Consider the following 16,564-nt stretch of genomic DNA (forward strand, 5'->3'; position numbering starts at 1 on the left):
GGACGGCTCGGAAAAGCCGTGTGTCTGCACCTGGGGCTGAACGGGAAGCAGAGGCAGGCGGCAGGAGGAGCGGAGCCGGGCGGGCACCTGGCGGAGGCGGGGCCGGGCGGGGCCAGGTGTTCCGGCCGCTCCGCTCGCTCCCTGCCCGCTGCCTCCCGCTCCCAGCGGCCCGGTGCCGCCGGAGGTTCGGTGCCGGGAGCGGAGCGGAGCGGCCGAGCCCCGCCATGAAGAAGCATCACTCCGTGCAGGGCACTTTCAGCCGCCTCTTCGGCAAGAAGCACGGCACGGCCGCCGCTTCGCTCTTCGCTACCAACCCCCCCTGGATCTTCAGCCAGGAGGTGACCTCCGACAGCGCGGGCGGCACCGGTCAGTGCTCCTCATCCTCCGTGCTGCCGGGGGGGGGGAAGCTTGGGGAGGGGCGACCCGGAGCGCTGCGGGGCGGGGGGAAGGGCTGCCCCGTTCCCATCTCGTCCCCGCGATGCGGCCGTGCCGCTCTTTGCCCGGCTTTCCTCTCCTCTCCCCTCCCTAAAGCTGTTTTACGAAGCGCCGTGATTGAGGGGGGTGCCGTTTGCGTTTCGTTTGGTTGTAATCGCAACGCCGCGCCCTGGGGGCTCAGGGAGGAGGGGAGGAGGGGGTGACGGTGGTGCAGCCGGGGTGGCAGCGGCCGCTGCAGGATGGGGTTTGGCGGTGTGAGCTCCCAGCGGAACCTCCAGCGCTGCTCCCCGGCTGTTGGGCGAAGCGGTGCCGTCGCAGCGCGGTTGCGCCCCGAAGGCCGCTGATGGAACTCGGGTAAAACGTGACGGAGTTTCATGCAGCTCTCGAACACGGAGGGAAAATCGCTGCTTTCTGCCTGCTGCGAATGCGAGCGGGATTCGGGCCTCTCTCTGATGTGGCTTGAGTTAAAAGTAAACAAACAAAAATCAAGCAACAAACTTGCTGCCTGCTTGCTACCCAATGGACTCCCATGGCTGCGGCGCAGTACAAAGGCATTCCTTGCAGGTGTAGGAGCTGCTGCGCAGAGTAAAAGCCAGAAGTCCTGGAACTTGTGCATAAATGCAGGTGGTTGAATCACTCCCTGCCGTCCTCATGGTGTTCGTGCCATTGGTTCATTTCTATGGCTCCAGGTTGCCCAAGGAGGTTGTGGATGCCCCATCCCCGGAGGTATTCAAAGCCAGGATGTGGCTCTGGGCAGCCTGGTCTGGTGGTTGGCGACCTGCACGTAGCAGGGGGTTGGAAGGAGATGAGCATTGTGGTCCTTTTCAACCCAGGCCATTCTATGATTCTATGTGGCACATGCATTGAGTGACTGTGCTCTGAGCAGTGTGTGCTCAGTGCATTGAGTGGGGCGATGCTCCCAGGGCTCTCTTGGATCCCAAACAATTTATTTTCACCCTATGAAGCCCCATGCGCTCCCTGCCTCTCAAAGGTTTGCTGCACCTTTGCATGCCGTGGTTGCTGCCAAAAAGAGTCTCCTGCCCAAATGGTGATACGAATCCCCACCTTGGTTTTTTCATACAAAGTAAACAGAAGTTAAGCAACGTGGGAAGGGTGTAGGTCTGCCTGTCACTGACTCAGAGATTCCTGAACGTAGTGACTGCTGCCGCCTCCTCGCTGCGGTTCCCGGCCCTGCTGCGCCTGCTCCAGGTGATGCAACCAACCATGGAGTAGGAAGGAGTTCCATTGCGCGTTGTAAATCGCTTATTTTGTTTCCCACAACTGAGGGGACACACATGACTTCAAAATAGACCGAATGCCACAGAGTGGCCAACACGTGGCCAGGGCCAGCTGCTCCCTGTGGCTCCGTAGCTTCCCCAAGCTCTCCTTCCAGGAAACAGCGCAGTGACAGACCTGCAGCAGGCAGGTCCTGTTTATCTAGCAAAGAAAGCACAACTACAAGCACTTCATTTTACTTTAATTAAATGCATTCAGGTTAGAGATGCTTAGTAATCTAGGATCAAAGACCTTGTGATCTTTAATACATTTTCTCACTGAGTTTACTTACTCGATGTCTTAATAGGAAATTCTCACATTATTTCAGGTCTCTGAACCGCTCTATCTCCGCTCCACAAAGCTGTCTGAATCAACATTCCCATGTTGTGTTGGCCTTGGCTCTTGCTGCTTGCTTGCTGAATGTGGGGTTACCCGAGGGGTTATGCAAAATTAACAATAACAGTAATTACTTGCTGGCATCTCAGGGAAGTCCATAAGGACAGAGGATGGTGGATACACCTGACTGTACGTTAGGGCAACCTGTGATGAGAGAAAAGAGAAGCTTGCATGCCTGCTGGACCTGCTGCTACAGCTCATGGTTATGCTGAATTCTTTCATCCATCCCGAGTCATTTCCAGCCCCCACCGTGGCCAATTCCTTCACTCCAGGTGAAGAAAGTGCTTTAGTTCTGTGGGGGTGCACTTAAGCATTTGCCCTCCCCTTATCTCCCTGAACTCAGTGTAAACCTCTGTTTCCTTCTTGGCTGATCTCTGCTGGTCCCCAGAGAGCAGAGCTTCTTGCAGCCAATGAGAGGAAGGCCCACAGGCTCTCTGAAGTCCCTTTGAGGTGTTTGAGTTTGTTCAGCAGAAGTTCCTGTTTAATGATTTCTACTCTGCAGCGTAAGACTGCATTCCATCCATCCCAGCCCCAGTTGGACCTGCTCTGATTCATTTACTATTTTACAGAAAATCTGCCCTGCCTCCTGGTCTTGTCCATACGTATGCAATGCCTGATGTCTCCTTCCCACTCTGTTTATCAAGCCTTAGCAGCAGACATGGCTGTGTGCCATGACAGCCCAGGATTGCCCAGAGACCCCACCAGGGGCTCCACCTGCATGAGGAGGGGGTGGCAGCGTGGGGGACATGAGCTGTTCCAGGGGATATGGTCAGCTGTGCAGGTGCCCTGATCGGAGGTGGTGGAGGCATGGAACCGCAGCCCTCTGCTACCACTGAGCTTATGCAACTTTTGCTCTTCTGCTCCTCAACCTTTAATTTCAGTATGGAACTTGACAGAAACTATTTCTGCGCTTCCCACTTTAGCATGGGAGCTTGAGCACTGTGCTTCCAAACTTCTCAAGGGGAAAATAAGTCTGTTTACTTCTCAGTGTCAGTGTTTTGGAGCGGAAGGATTGGTTTCTGCTTTAGCCTCTTTGCTATCAAAATCTGCTGGTGGGAGCACTGCTGCTGACCTTCTCTGGTCCTGGCTGCTTTGCATGCTTCCCCCCCTCCCTTTTCAGACTCCTGTATTCGGTGGTGGTCTGCTTGGCTGGGAATTATTGGTGCATCTCCTTCCAGCCAAGGTGGGGTTTACATGCTTCAGAGCTTCTGCTTGTAAGTTCATGCTGTTAATCAGACACAAAGAACGCAATTAAAGTAATTTTATGAGCTTTATTCTCCGTCAGAAATGAACTGGCCCAAGAGGTGTGGCTGAAGGTAGAAGCACAGGGCTGGGAACCAGCAGGACCTGAGAGCTTCTGCTCACATTGCCAGGGCTCTGTGCTCATCGTAGCATTTCATGGACAGTTTGGAGCCTCTCTTCATAAGGCTGGCTGGAGGCTCAGTGTTGGGGTGAGCAATTTGTCCTCCAGTGCCAATTATGAGAGGCCAACTTCCAGCAACACACAGAAGGATGCTCAAGGGATGCCATGTCACACCTCCAGCTGGATAAGTGGCCCAGCACCTGTCCTGCTGGGGGTATGCAGAGAGAAGACAGAAGGCACCTCCTGGGGAAGTCCTGTGTCTGTTGCTGTGCTGTCCCAGAGGGATATCTTCCTTCCTCAGACCAAATCTGGGTGGGGAGTGAATTGGATGCTTGTACTGACATTTGGTCCTCTGAGGTAAATTTTGCTTCATTGCTATTAGAAATGAGCCTGTCAGAGAGATGCTGTGCTCTCCCACCTCCAGCACCTAGAGCCCAGACCTGCCTCCTCCCCTCCTCAGCTCCAGTCCCCTACACAGTGTGATGCTCCTTGCCCATTCCTGGCAGCTGACACAACAAACCCTTCCCAGTGCTTTCTGAAGCGAGGTGCTGCCCAGCGCTGTTTTCCTGCTGCCCTGAATGCAGTGCTGCTGCTAACTGTCCTTTCTTCCTCTCAGGGGATGTGATTGAAGTGTATTATGGTGACAATCGCTTTGGGACGATGACCGACTCTGGAACTGCAACGTTGAAGCCTCGTCCCAGAGTGCGGCCGCTGCTGACATTCCTGCCCCTGGTGAGTGTTGGCCAGCAGTGCTGTGGGCTGATACCCAGAACCAGCCAGGCTGGTTGCTTCCCTCACCCTCCTCCCGGGGGGGGAAGAAAAGAAATGAAAAGCCAAACCACTCTGTAATGATGATGGATGCGAGGGATTAGGAGGTGATTCGAGTTCAAGGCTCGTGTTGGGCATAGGCGAGATGCTTGGGTGAGAGATGTGAGCATTATCTGCCTTGTACTTTCATTTTTGTCAAAATTGCTGAGTGTGTAGATGAACAGATCTGGCTGGCGCTGCTCTTTGTGCAACTGCTGGCAGTCTCTGATCCGGCGTCGTGCTGGATGGAGCAGGAGGAAAGCTCTTGTTTCTGGCACAGGAGCAAGGAGGCGATGCAGCGGGTGCCTGCAGAGCTTGATGGGCTGCACTGACTCCAAATCTCTTTGTGCTGATGTGAAACAAAGGAGCAGCATCTCCTGTGTCCCATAGCAAACACCAGACATGAATGTCAAACATCACAAGCTCAGTAAGCAGGGAATGACCAAGCTGCATTTTTTCTTTTTCTGTAAGGAGTTTGGGGAGTGACAGAACCTTTGCAGAAGCCAAAGGCTGATGTGGAGGGAAGAGCAGCATGTCCATGTCTGAGCTAATCCCAAAGCTGATATCTTCGTGTTGCTAGATGAGTTTGTGGTGGTTGAAGTCACACTCCTGGTCAGAGCTCCTCCACCCAGCATGGCTGGGGATGGGACTGGACAGTGGATTTTGCTCTCTGCATCTGAGCAGCTGTGGGCAGTTGTCACACCTGTGTTATCTGGACACAATCACAAAGCTTTGTGGCTGTTGGACAGTTATTTTTCCCAATCTCTGTGTATAGGATACAGCTCTGAGCAGAGCTACCAGTGCCCAAAGCAAGGAGTGCCAGCATACGTGGACCACAGGTGGTTGGACCACAGCTGGGACACAAAAAGCCACAAGTGCTCAGTGCTGGCTCTGGTGCTGCACTGCCACTTGTGCTGTGCAAGCTGTCCTCCTGTGTAAGGCATCTTTCCAGTGGTCTTACCTCGTGGTAGGTACATGAAGTGGGAAGTGTGTGGTTGCTCAGAGGTAGTTTGGAGATGGTGACAGCTAAATCTGAAGTGATACACACGGGTCACTGAACGCACTTAGAAGTCCTTAGTCTTGACAAGCATGTCCTGTCTGAGCAAGGGATGTTTTCCTTGTACACCCTCATCCTTCAGAGCAGTCATCACCCGTAGCAGAAGAGCTGGTCTGCTGTCACCTGGGTGCAATTCATTCATGGGTTGCACAGGTGTCACTGGGAGGACAACAAGGGGGAGGCTATAGAGCAGCTTGAGAGCATAATTAGCAAGCTACAAAGGATTGTGCCCTCCCCAATGCCCTCCAGAAGACCACAGGAGGTGAAAGAAATCACGTGGGCTGAGTCAGTTAGGAGCAGTGCCTGAAAAAACTCCTCTGGTATCACAGAGCTCAGCACATGACCACAGCTGGCACCCCATAGCACTTGCTGGGTTTTTGCATCTTCTCAGAGCTTCCAAACATCTTCCTAGTGGAAGTGAAGATGGTACTGGATTAAATGGCACAAATGGAATAAATACTTTGGGCTGTCACCCTGGCAGTGTTGTTTTCCTGCTGCCTTCAGGAGCATAGGTGGTCTGGGGGGGTTCTCCCAGAGCGATGGATCCTTATCAACTGTGCTCCTCTTCTGAGAGTAACGTGTTTAACTGAAGAAATCAGCAGTAGGTGTAAGCCACATATTTTTGAGGACTAGTCTGGGTTGATTATTTGCATTATTTTGATCAGGTTTGATGATGATTTGTCTTGGCACAGACACTTCTGCTGCCACACGCATATTTGCACTGGGCTGTTCTGCAGCCTTAACCCTTTCTTTCCACCCAACCCCTCTGCATTCCTCAGCCAGCAGCATGCTGGGGAGCAGCTCGTGGGCAGCTGAGTCAGGCGATGCTCACACCCTGCCCTGCAGTGCCTGCTCCCTGCATGGCAGCCCTCCCTGCACACCACTGGGCACCGGCAGCCCTGGATGGAACAGGCAAAGCACAGCCATCTGTCTGTGCAATGTCCCTTTCTCCTGCAGGTGAAGGCAAAGCTTTGGCACTTAGGGGATGAAATTCCTTTGGTTAACCACCAAATTTCCCAGGCTTTGCTTCAGAATAGAGTTTGGAGGTAGCTGTCCTTATATGGGGAAATAGTTGGCTTCTTTAAGACTCTCGAAATGCAAGATAGCTATTGTGGTGCTTTATTTAAGAAGTGGCCTTAAACTGAGCTCACTTAATGGGTGGGAAGCATGGGCTTCGCAGGAAATGCCCAGAGAGGTGGTACCCTGTCCTTGCAGACACCCAAGGGACAGGGCTCTGAGGACCTGATGGATGTCAATGCAGGGCAGTGAAACCAGGTGGCCTTTAGGGGTTCCTTCTATCTCAAACAATTCTGTGATTCTAAATCCATGGGAAAGACTAGGGGAGCTGAGGACCACAACAACAGGCAAGCTCTTCCACTGGAGACAGAGGATATTTGGTTTTGTCTCAGTGCTGAAAAGGGATTCCTGGTTGTTGCAGTGAAAGCTCACCCTAATAGGATCCTCAGCGCACAAATCTGATTTCGAGCACCACAAACTGGAAATGCAGGTTCCTGGTGCACCACCCACAGCATGGCAGCCTGCTGTGAATCAGCGGGAGCTTCGGGCTGGTCACACCCCTAGCAAACACATGAGAGGGAAATAATCTTTCTGGTCATCTCTCAAGGCTGGCAGTGCATTGGAGATGCTTTCCATTTTAGAAGCCAGGTTGTGATGTGAAGATGGGTGGGTTTTCAGATGCTGAGCATTAGCGACTGCCACAGAAATTTTGAGCGTGAAACAGGCTTGCCCAGTTTTTAGGACCTGTTGAAGTAACATGTCCAAAATGGTTCATTTATGATGTGTGGACTTTGTTTCCTCCAGTTTTGCATAGATCTCTTCTGTCTGCTCTTCCCTTTCTACCTACTGCTATCCAAACGTGTGATGCATACTTTGCTTTTAATTCAGGTCAAACGAGCGCTCAGATGCTTTTGTTCTCCTGTAAATGAGTAGAAACCCTCACTGTGTTCTGGAGATTGGCAGCAATGAATTTCCATGGAAAATGGGTACCACTGGCTCTTTCCTTTTGGCCTTTGGAATTTGGTTGCATCGGACAATTCTGTTCTCTGGTCTTAAAGTGTCTCTGTTACTCTTCATCTTCCATCTGGCTTTCAGCTGAAGCTGAGGATCTTTCCTCTACATTGTATCTTTAGGAATGGTATGGAGCTCTTAGAAGAGGTTGTAAAGCTCACCTGGTGCACTTTGCCACTAACAGAGATCTGTCCTAATGCCTCAGCAGACCTTGGCTTCCCACCAGTGTGAACTTCCCTGATCAGTTACTCTATGCCATGAGCTCTGCGTTCCTATTTACTCTCTCTGGGCTTGCCTTTACCTGGCTGACTCACTTGTGGTTATAGAGGGTATTTGGTCATCTGCAGGACAATAGACTTTGCAAGGGCAGTAGCATGTGCATGTTTGGGGATGGGAAGGACACAGGGCCCTTCTGAAGGGGCTCAGGCTTCTGCTCAAGTCAACTCTGCCCCAGCAGCTCACGTTCCCAATCTCCTTACATCCAGCATGTAATGCTCACGTGCTGCCTGTGCCCTGCACGGGGCTGTCTGTAGGCACTCAGCTTAACCTTTGAGCAAACAGACTTTGGAATCCTACAGCAGTCTCCTGTGAAAACAGTGCTGGTACCAGCGAAAGGCAAAGGGCGCTGGCTCAATCATTACCAAGACACTGCACAGACGTGGTGCAAGCTGAAGAGTGTCTCCTTTGCACACACAGGAGTTTGTCCCCAGCTCCTGCCCACGGGAGCTCCTGGTATGTCCTCGCTATGGTTTTTCTCAGCACTGCTATCTGAAAGCCCAGTGCACTGCTTCAGTTGCTTACGTCTGCATGGCAGCCTGATTCAGCATCAGGTTGTGTTTCGGCCATGGGTGCGTTACTGTACGTTTCATGAGTAACTGCAACCCCAACCTTACAGTGAGTCACTGCAGGAAGGAGGAGAGCCTTTCTGCTTTTGGCAGGCGTGAGGCAGGAGCCCTGGTCAGCACTCTGGGTGAGTCACTGTGCTGTGAATATCTCACAGTGGGTGGCTGTAATTATCCCAGCTGCCCTGGCTGTGGGCATCCTCACAGATGTGTAGGCTGCTAAATTGCACGGTCCTGCAAGAGCTAAATGCGCTGCTAGGTCTTCAGTGTGAATGCTAAGGGAGTGATTGAGAGTGAAGCAAACCTCACAGGCAGCAGTTTTCCCCAGCCTGTTCGGATATGCTGGTGCCAGAGTTTCCCAAAAACCTGGAAGCCTTTCTGCAGCTTCAGTGGCTGTGGCAGAGGCTGTCAGGGCTTGCTGCAGAGCAATGCCCACAGAACCAGAGAGAGCGATTAAATTGGCTTGATAGGCAAATGGTGAGAAACTAACGCTGCTGATGTCAAGTTGTGGAGCCCTAAGCTTGGGTGTGAAACAACCACGCTCCTTTCAGCCTGTCTGCACCTGACGAGCAAGAGAAGTTTTGTCCTGTGGCTTGTGCAACCTCAACCGCTTCCCGTGTCCACTTGAACAGCAGCAGCGGCAGCTGCAGTACCTCCATGGCTATGAAATGGCACTGGATCCATCAGGTTTCTGTTTGCTTAGATTACCAGCTATACAGCCTAGTGCCTGCTTGTCAAGCCTTTATTCTAAATCCCTGGGCATAAAACAGCTCTATTTTCTCAACAGAACGCCCAGGAATCCCATGGGGTGGCTGTGCCAACACCATCAGTGCCGGATGACTTTGAGGAAAAGGCAGCTTCTGGTAAGGGGTCTTTCCAAAGTCCTTCAGTGCAATGAGTTCAGCAATTCCTTGGACTTGGGGAATTCTTTGAAGAAAGTGTGCATGTGCCACGCTCTGGAGCAGACAGTCTGATCCTGAGATTTTAATGCTAAAACCAGACCTGCTATTAATAACTTTTTGGGGTCGTTGAAAATGAATTTGTTTTTAAAAGTTGAGTTGTAGTGGCTGTTAGAGTTAAGCAAGCTTTAGACAGCTGCTGAGCAAAATAAACCAGCTTCCTAGGAGGATGGCTCTCCAGAGGAAATTCTGGTCTTTGCAGTGCTGGTGGAGGTGCTCATGCCACCCTGTTCTTGCTATTCCTTACAGACTCCGGCTCCCAGATGAACGGGAACTACCGAATGTACAGCTCAGTGGGGGACCTGCGCCCACAGGCTCTCGAGAGGGAAGATGAGGATGAGGACATCCCTCCACCACCATCAGTGCCCCCACCACCCCCTCCAACAGCTCAGGTGCTCACACCACCACCTCCAGCCCCACCGGCTCCTCCACCACCCGAAGCACTGCCACCGCCGCCGCCGCTGCCACCACCTGAGGCAGTGCCACCACCCCCTGCCGTGGCACCTCCACCACCTCCAGAGCCCACTCTGCCCTCCCCCATCACGCCAGCACCTCCAGACTTCATCCCGCCGGCCCCACCGCTCAGCAAGGCTCCTGCGCCCTTCAGCAATGGCATCTCCAAGTGGAAGTCTGAGACAGTGCTGAACACGAGGCAGGTGGATGATGAGGGGCCGCTCTGTCCTGCTGAGACCAAGGTGCCGGCTGCCCCCAGTGCAGAGGAAAGCCCACAACCCCCTAAGCAGTGCCCTGAGCCCCACCTCACCTTCCCCAGGTCCTTCAAGGTGCCCCCGCCTGCCCCGACCCGGTCCTCCTCCATCCCCATGCAGGACAGCCAGCCCTCCCGCATCGAGCCCTTCACCCGGCAGCCCCACGCACGGCCGCCCCTCCCGCCCTGCTTCACCATCAGACCCGCAGCCAAAGTTCATGGAGGAGAAGCCAAGGAAAGAAATCCGCCTTTAAGACAGCCCGTCACCAAGGCAGCCCCTCCTCCACTGAGCCCCAAGCCGGGCGTTGTGCTCAGCAGCCGGACCTCAGTGCCCAACTCAGAGCCAAAGAACCTCCAGCCAAAAACAGACACCAGAGACTCTCCTCCAAAATCTGAAGTTATCACTGCAAACGACCTGGAGCTGCCCCCTCCGGACTATCCACTCTGTGAGGACAGTTGGAAGGATCCCAGCAGCCTGAGCCAGCTGCAGCACGAGCTGTCGGCCCTGCTGCGCTCCCCCAGGAGGGATGAGAGGCAGCCAGAAGGGCCAGCAGCCCCCCAGCCCATAAATGGCAGCACCAACCATGCTGGTAGCCATGGGTCTGATGGAGCCAGGCTTGTTGGAAAAGCTTTGTCCTCACCTACAGGAGAGGAGAGAGAGAGGAGAGAGGGGCCTGGGAGCAGCCCCAGTACCGTGGGGGGACACCCTGGTGCAGCACAACCAGCTGTGGAGAGCAGCCCCACTGCACAGCCCCACAGCGTGAAGAAGATCAGGAGTGAGCTGGAGGCTGTGTTCTCCCTGAAGAAGGAAAGGAAGCCAGCCCTGGGGCTCGGTGGTGAGAAGCAGAGCCCTGAGGATGGTAGCAGTGCCTCACGTTCAGGGTTGAGCCCTCCTGATCCGAGTGACGCCGTGCTGCCAAAACCAGCCCTGAGCTCACTGCCAGCCCCAGCAGCTGCTGCAGTTGTGGAGAAGAAAACAGAACAAGAGAAGCATCCTGCTCCCATCGTCCCTGCTGCTGACAAGGCCATGGAGAGCTCAACCCCTGCTCCCTGCTCCCCTGACAGCAGTGTGAGCCCCCCAGGCCCACCTCAGAGAGCAGTGGAAGAGGCGCCAGCTCCCCCGATCCCATCGCCCCCCATTTCCCCAGCACCACAGCCCAACACCAACATCTTCCAGTACAAAGTGCACCGGGCCGGGGCTGGTGAAGCTGAGCCTGCATGCCCCCCGAGTTTGGCCAGCAGCCCCCCGGAAGTCCTGGGCACAGGGCAGGAGGAGGTGCTGATCCACCCGGTGACAGGAGAGCGGGTAGAGCGGGGCTCTCCCATGGCACTGCTGCTGGCAGCCCGGCAGCGGGCACAGCGGGGCCGCCAGGGCAGCGATGCGGGGGGTCTGCCAAGAGCCAGGCCACACACCAAATTTGGCAGCAGCGCATCGGAAACCACCTCCAGCACCACCTTCTACCGCCACGAATCCAAGCCCTACTCCTTCACCGTGGTGCCCCGGCCCTCGGCAGCACAGAGCAAGCCGCTGTCCTTCTCCAGTTCCTCAGAGCAGGGCCAGGCCGTGGGCAATGGGCAGCACCCCGGGGAGCAGCGGGCTGCAGCCTCAAGCCTGCTGCGGGGTCTGCTGGAGCAGGGACAGCCAAAGAACCCCAACCCTCCCCGCCATGCCATGTCTGGAGAGGAGGAGGAGAATGGGGAGGCAGTGCTGGACTACACCATCATCCCCCCGCCCCCCGAGTTCAGCAATGAGGCGGATGAGGTTGGTGGGATCCCGCAGAGCCGTGAAGAGAACCACAAGTGCTCCAGCTTCCCTGAGTGTAGCCGTGGCTCTGACGCACCGCGGTACTTCAGGTGGCCTGGCTACGGCCGTAGTTACGGCTATGGGAGCAGCCAGGAGCCCTCGGAGCACAGCAGGAGGAATGGTGACCTGGCACCTCCGCGCCCAGATTACAGCAGCACCGCCGGTTACCTCAGCCAAGGGCCGAGTAGCCGCCCACTGATCAAAAAGCGGCTCTACGTCTCCGAGCCTGAACACTCCTACCCCAGAGCAGCTGCCCGGGGCACGGGGCTCACATCCTATGGCTCTGGGGCGTACAGCTCCTCAGCTGGGGATGCGGCCCGCCGCCTCAGCTCTGCCCACTGGAACGGCCCTGGTAGCGCGCAGGGTAGGCGCACCTCCATCGATTCAGCTGGGAAAGCTGGGCCGTACGGCGGGGCTGACGCCAAGTACAAGGGGCAGAATGGGGACTTCTTAGTAGCTGGCAGGTATGTGGCTCTCTGAAGTGACCTCTGGTTGTTAGTACAGTTCTGGGCTGAGAAATTGGTGGGAAAGCAACACGTTGGGTCATCTGCCACAAATGGCAGAGATACGGGCTTTGCAGTGGCTCTTGTTCCACCAGCTCTGTGGTGAGGATGTAAGGGCAGCGCAGAGGCCGTGCTGATGACCACACTTATTTCTGCAGCTGTGGGTGGAGGGCTGCTGCGTGGGGGGGCTTCTTGTAGGAAAAAGAGGAAAGCTTCTATTGTAACTATCATGCTTGAATAGAAAAGCATTTTGAATACAGACAAATAGTTTCTTTGGCTTTTGGTGACTTTCCCCACTGTTTTCCTTTCAGACCTGCCCACGGCAGCTCACAGTATGGTGGACCCACCAACACCTTCACGGTCAGACCCGGGGCACGGCAGCCCATCTCCTACACCTACCAGAGTGGGCACCGATAGGCTCATCCGTAGGGCTGTTCCACTGCCTTCATCCTTCTGCTGGGAAGAGACAACGAGGTGTGTGGTTGTTGGAGGTTTTCTCCACCTGGCCAGCAAACACTGCTCGACACTGCTGAGGATGAATGTGGAGAGCAAACCTGGTACTTGGACTCTTCAAAAAGACTGTCATGGAGCATAGTTACTGCAGACCGGCTACTGTTATGTGAGCAAAGATGTTTTTCTTTCTCTTCTTCCTTCTTCCCCAGTATTATTTTCAAATTTGCAGCCTGATAGGTCTTCTAAAATGCAAAAGACCCTTAGTTTAAAGATCATTACTGGAGAGATTGGAGTTTGTTTGTTTTAATCGTGCTTGGGAGTGGGGAGAAGCCAAAGCTGGAGATGTGTGTAATGGAAGCAAGCCAGTATGTATCTGAATTTAGGGGAATTAAGAATGTGAGGTCAATTGGATAGAAATAGTTTAGGATGCCTGCATCACCGCCCCCTCAGCCTTGAGTGAACCCATTACACTGATGCCTTAAGCCAGCTCATGCTCTCAGTACCCATCTCCAGGGCTGGGAGCAACTGCTCTGCAAGCACAGCTCTTGCTTTCCCACTCCTTTTGGTGCCTGCACGTTTGTGTTGCTGGTTCTTTGTCGTGGGAGACTGCAAGGTCCGGCTGGGTGGCAGTGAAGCACGTTGGCAACGTGAGATCTTTGATCTAGGGGATGAATAAGCTAAGTTTTGGTGTAAGTGTAAAGTTTTTGACACTCCGGGGTGTGGTGTACCTGAGGGACCTTTCTCCAGCTGTTTCCATCAGCATTGTGGACACTTTGGTGCAGATCTGCCTGAAGGAGCCAATGCTGTGTGATGGGAGAGGAGAGTGGTCTGAAAGAGGGTATTTCACACTGCGGTCAGCTGTAGTGAGAGTGTATTATTCTGAGGTTTTGAATAGTTAACTTCCAGAAGTTAGAAGCAAATCTTCCTCCCAGGTAAACTTGCTGCAAATCACTGTAAGATAGGTGTAAAAACTTGTAGAGAGTATTTTCTAATCGCTGACAAACTAAAAGCACTTTGAGACACGAGTCTACCTTTATTGAAAGCACTTTCTGTTCTCAGTGTCATACAGTATCATTAGTTCCATTCAAGCTTATTCTGCTTTGTGTTGCGAGTAGATTTTGCTCTACAATTAGACTCAAAACTCGGTGATAAGTTTTCCCCTCACAGTGCAGATTTCAGAAGTTATCTTTATTAATGTCACGCTGTTGACATTCTGTTTTACATTATTTCCAGCTCTACCTAATAATTTAACAGCTGTTTCGAATGCTGCAGAGGCTTCAAATATTCTGAACTTTGCTGCGAATGAAATGAGAACACAAATACCATATCAGCCTAATAGCTAATTCATAGGATGTTTTTATGCCAGTAACTCACAGTGACTTGGAATGCTTCCAGTTGTGTTCACTCCAGCTGGTATTGAAACAGCACATTTTAAACGGCTGGATGTTGGTTTATGGAGGAGAGTAACTATGGAGGAACTAGGCAGTAACTCCCTGGGCTGGTACACAGTGTGTGTACAACAGCCATCTGCCAATCTCCAGCCCCAGTGAGGAATTTCCCCGTGTGAGGAGCACCCTCAGAACATTATTGATCTTTGGGAGTGAAGCTGTGATGCTGTCTGCATAGCTGCGGGGTTGTGTTTCACACATTCAGGATGGAATTTCACCACTTTCCCCTAAAACAAAGAAGCTTCACTGATAATGTTGCAACCTGATCTTTTTGTTTCCTGCTGTAGATTTTTGCATAATGAGTTAAACTTCAAATGAATTCCTAAAATTACTTTAAAAGACTTGCTGGGAGACTTCAGACTTGGAGATGAATCCTTTAACATATATGCAATTTCTGGATTGTCTTCCTCTTTCAAATTCTGCTCAAGCTCAACAAATATCCCTAACAAAAGTTTCATTTTTTTCTCAGAGCAAATGTGAAATCCAGCGTTGGCACTTGCTTTGAATCCCATGTTTGCTATTTCATTCAGACATGCAATTCACAAGTCGTTGTAATACATAGCGTGGAGCATCTTGTTTCTAGCAGGTGGACACTGCTTTAAGTTAAATAGCATGAGAATATGTCAGGTTTGTGTGCCAGCTGTTTATTTACTCAAAGAACGCCCATCCTGGGAATGCATATGGACTAAGCTGTAATGAAACCAAGTAGGACTTCCCAGTAAAACTGGTTAACGTGAATGTTTGAAGCATTGAAACGATTCTGTTCTTTAGACACTGCGGGCTGTCCCCGCTGCTTTAGGAAAATAGTAGGATTTCAGTACGACTAAACAGGCCAAGGCCATGGGGAACTGTCTGCATTCCAAAGAAGTGGCTGTCAGAGCTGTTACAGGGCAGTTCAGTGCAATGAGCAGCGAGGACTCAGCTGCTGGGAGCTCCCTCTTGGCCGGGTGATCTTGTCAGCACAGCACACACGTTGCTTTACTCTGATTCCTGTTTCTCTTCCTTCTCCCCCAGCTGCTTTACTACATAAACTTAGCGATAGAGGAGGGAAACTGAGGGGTGGTAACAGAGCCAAGTGACCTTAGAGTGCTGGCAGCCATCCTGAAAGCTGACAGTGGAATTCTTAATGCCTCAACCCTCTCTTGCCAGTGTGGTCATTCAAGTCTTGATTCGACTTAAATGAGCCCCTGCACCTCCTCTAAAGCACCTGCTAATGTAGTAGAACTGAGAGCTCTACTTGTAAAGTGTTTGAACAAAGTCTCTTATTTATGAGTGCCACTGAACACCAACCTTCTTGCATTAAATGTTTCTGGATGTACTGTTTTACGATGCGTGGTGTGACTTTTTTTTAGTATTATCTAGCCTTATCTACTGAACTTCACCTTTCCCAGGGGTTGGGCCAGCTTCTGCTTAGGGCTCAGCATCAACAACTGCTGTGACAATGTCAGTGACAACAGAAGCACAGCTCTCCTCACTGCCCATTGCTGCAGAACCACCCCATGCCCTGCAGGGTAGGCAGCCTGATGGAGCAGCTTTACAGTTCAGCCTGGGTTTCTATAAATAGTGTTCTTGGTTTGGAGCTTTTCATTAGGAATGAAACTTGCATAGTGATTTGCAAGTCCTGACTAGAATGCTGTGCTTAAAATTGAAAATGCAGGATGAGCAATGCAAGCACTGACATAAAAGGCAGCTTGTTTCCAGAGTGGCTTACTCTCTCCACTCTTCCAAATTATACTTATTTGCATTCTCATCTCTTTAATCCTGGCTACAAAACAAGGTTCTTCATTAGGGAAGTGTGCAATGTATCTTGAAGCATTTTCTCTAGCCACAATATATTACAGCAGTGTCCCCAAGCCTGAGCAGGGCGTGAAGCAGCTTGGGCAGCATCAGCACACCACAAAACCCAGAGGATCCTTCAGTTCCTTTGCAGATAGCTTGTAAGTCAGTGGGCACTGATGTGCTGGTGTGATGCTGCTTGTTATGGCCTTGCTGCCTCCCAGTGCTTATAGCCTTGGTAAGCTAAAGCAACTGCTAAATAAACTGATGCTCTTCTGTGCTTATCTTATGATGGTAGGGAAAAAAAAAACAAGTGGTAAAAGAGGTAGATGATCTTTAATGCGTGCAAACCCCTGGCTGTTGTCATGCTGCTGCCCTCCTGCGGCAGAACACAGAGCTTTACCCAAAGGCTTGCAGGACGAAGCCCAGAATGTGCCACCATGGTCTTTAATCGACTGTACAAGAACAGGAATAATGTATCAATAATGACCTTTTCTCCACTATGCTGCTTTTTGCCCTGGACTGCGCAGCGCTGCAGCACGGTGATCTGAGGAACTTACGTGGTTTAAAACTTCCTATTTGAAACTTGTCCCTGCTTGCACTGCATTGGTGAATGTTTATTTAAGCACGTTTGTAACTCCAGGGACTGAAATCACAACTTCAGCAGCCCATGACCTCATGGCACTTAATATTGCAGAGGTAGCCTGGTGAA

The 16,564-nt window shown here is 52.2% G+C and overlaps 1 protein-coding gene across 1 annotated transcript; it reads left to right on the forward strand.

The window, feature by feature from the left end:
• The first annotated feature begins 75 nt into the window (after window positions 1-75).
• Window positions 76-15,402, forward strand: C28H6orf132 (chromosome 28 C6orf132 homolog). The gene is made up of 5 exons (XM_085210209.1): window positions 76-366; window positions 4,086-4,201; window positions 8,991-9,066; window positions 9,412-12,136; window positions 12,487-15,402. The coding sequence occupies exons 1-5, from the start codon at window positions 225-227 to the stop codon at window positions 12,590-12,592; spliced, it is 3,165 nt and encodes a 1,054-aa protein (XP_085066335.1). The 5' UTR covers window positions 76-224; the 3' UTR covers window positions 12,593-15,402.
• Window positions 15,403-16,564: the final 1,162 nt, after the last annotated feature.

The sequence above is a fragment of the Meleagris gallopavo genome, chromosome 28, assembly GCF_905368555.1.
Source record: "Meleagris gallopavo chromosome 28, MGAL_WU_HG_1.1, whole genome shotgun sequence".
Taxonomy (NCBI): Eukaryota; Metazoa; Chordata; class Aves; order Galliformes; family Phasianidae; genus Meleagris; species Meleagris gallopavo.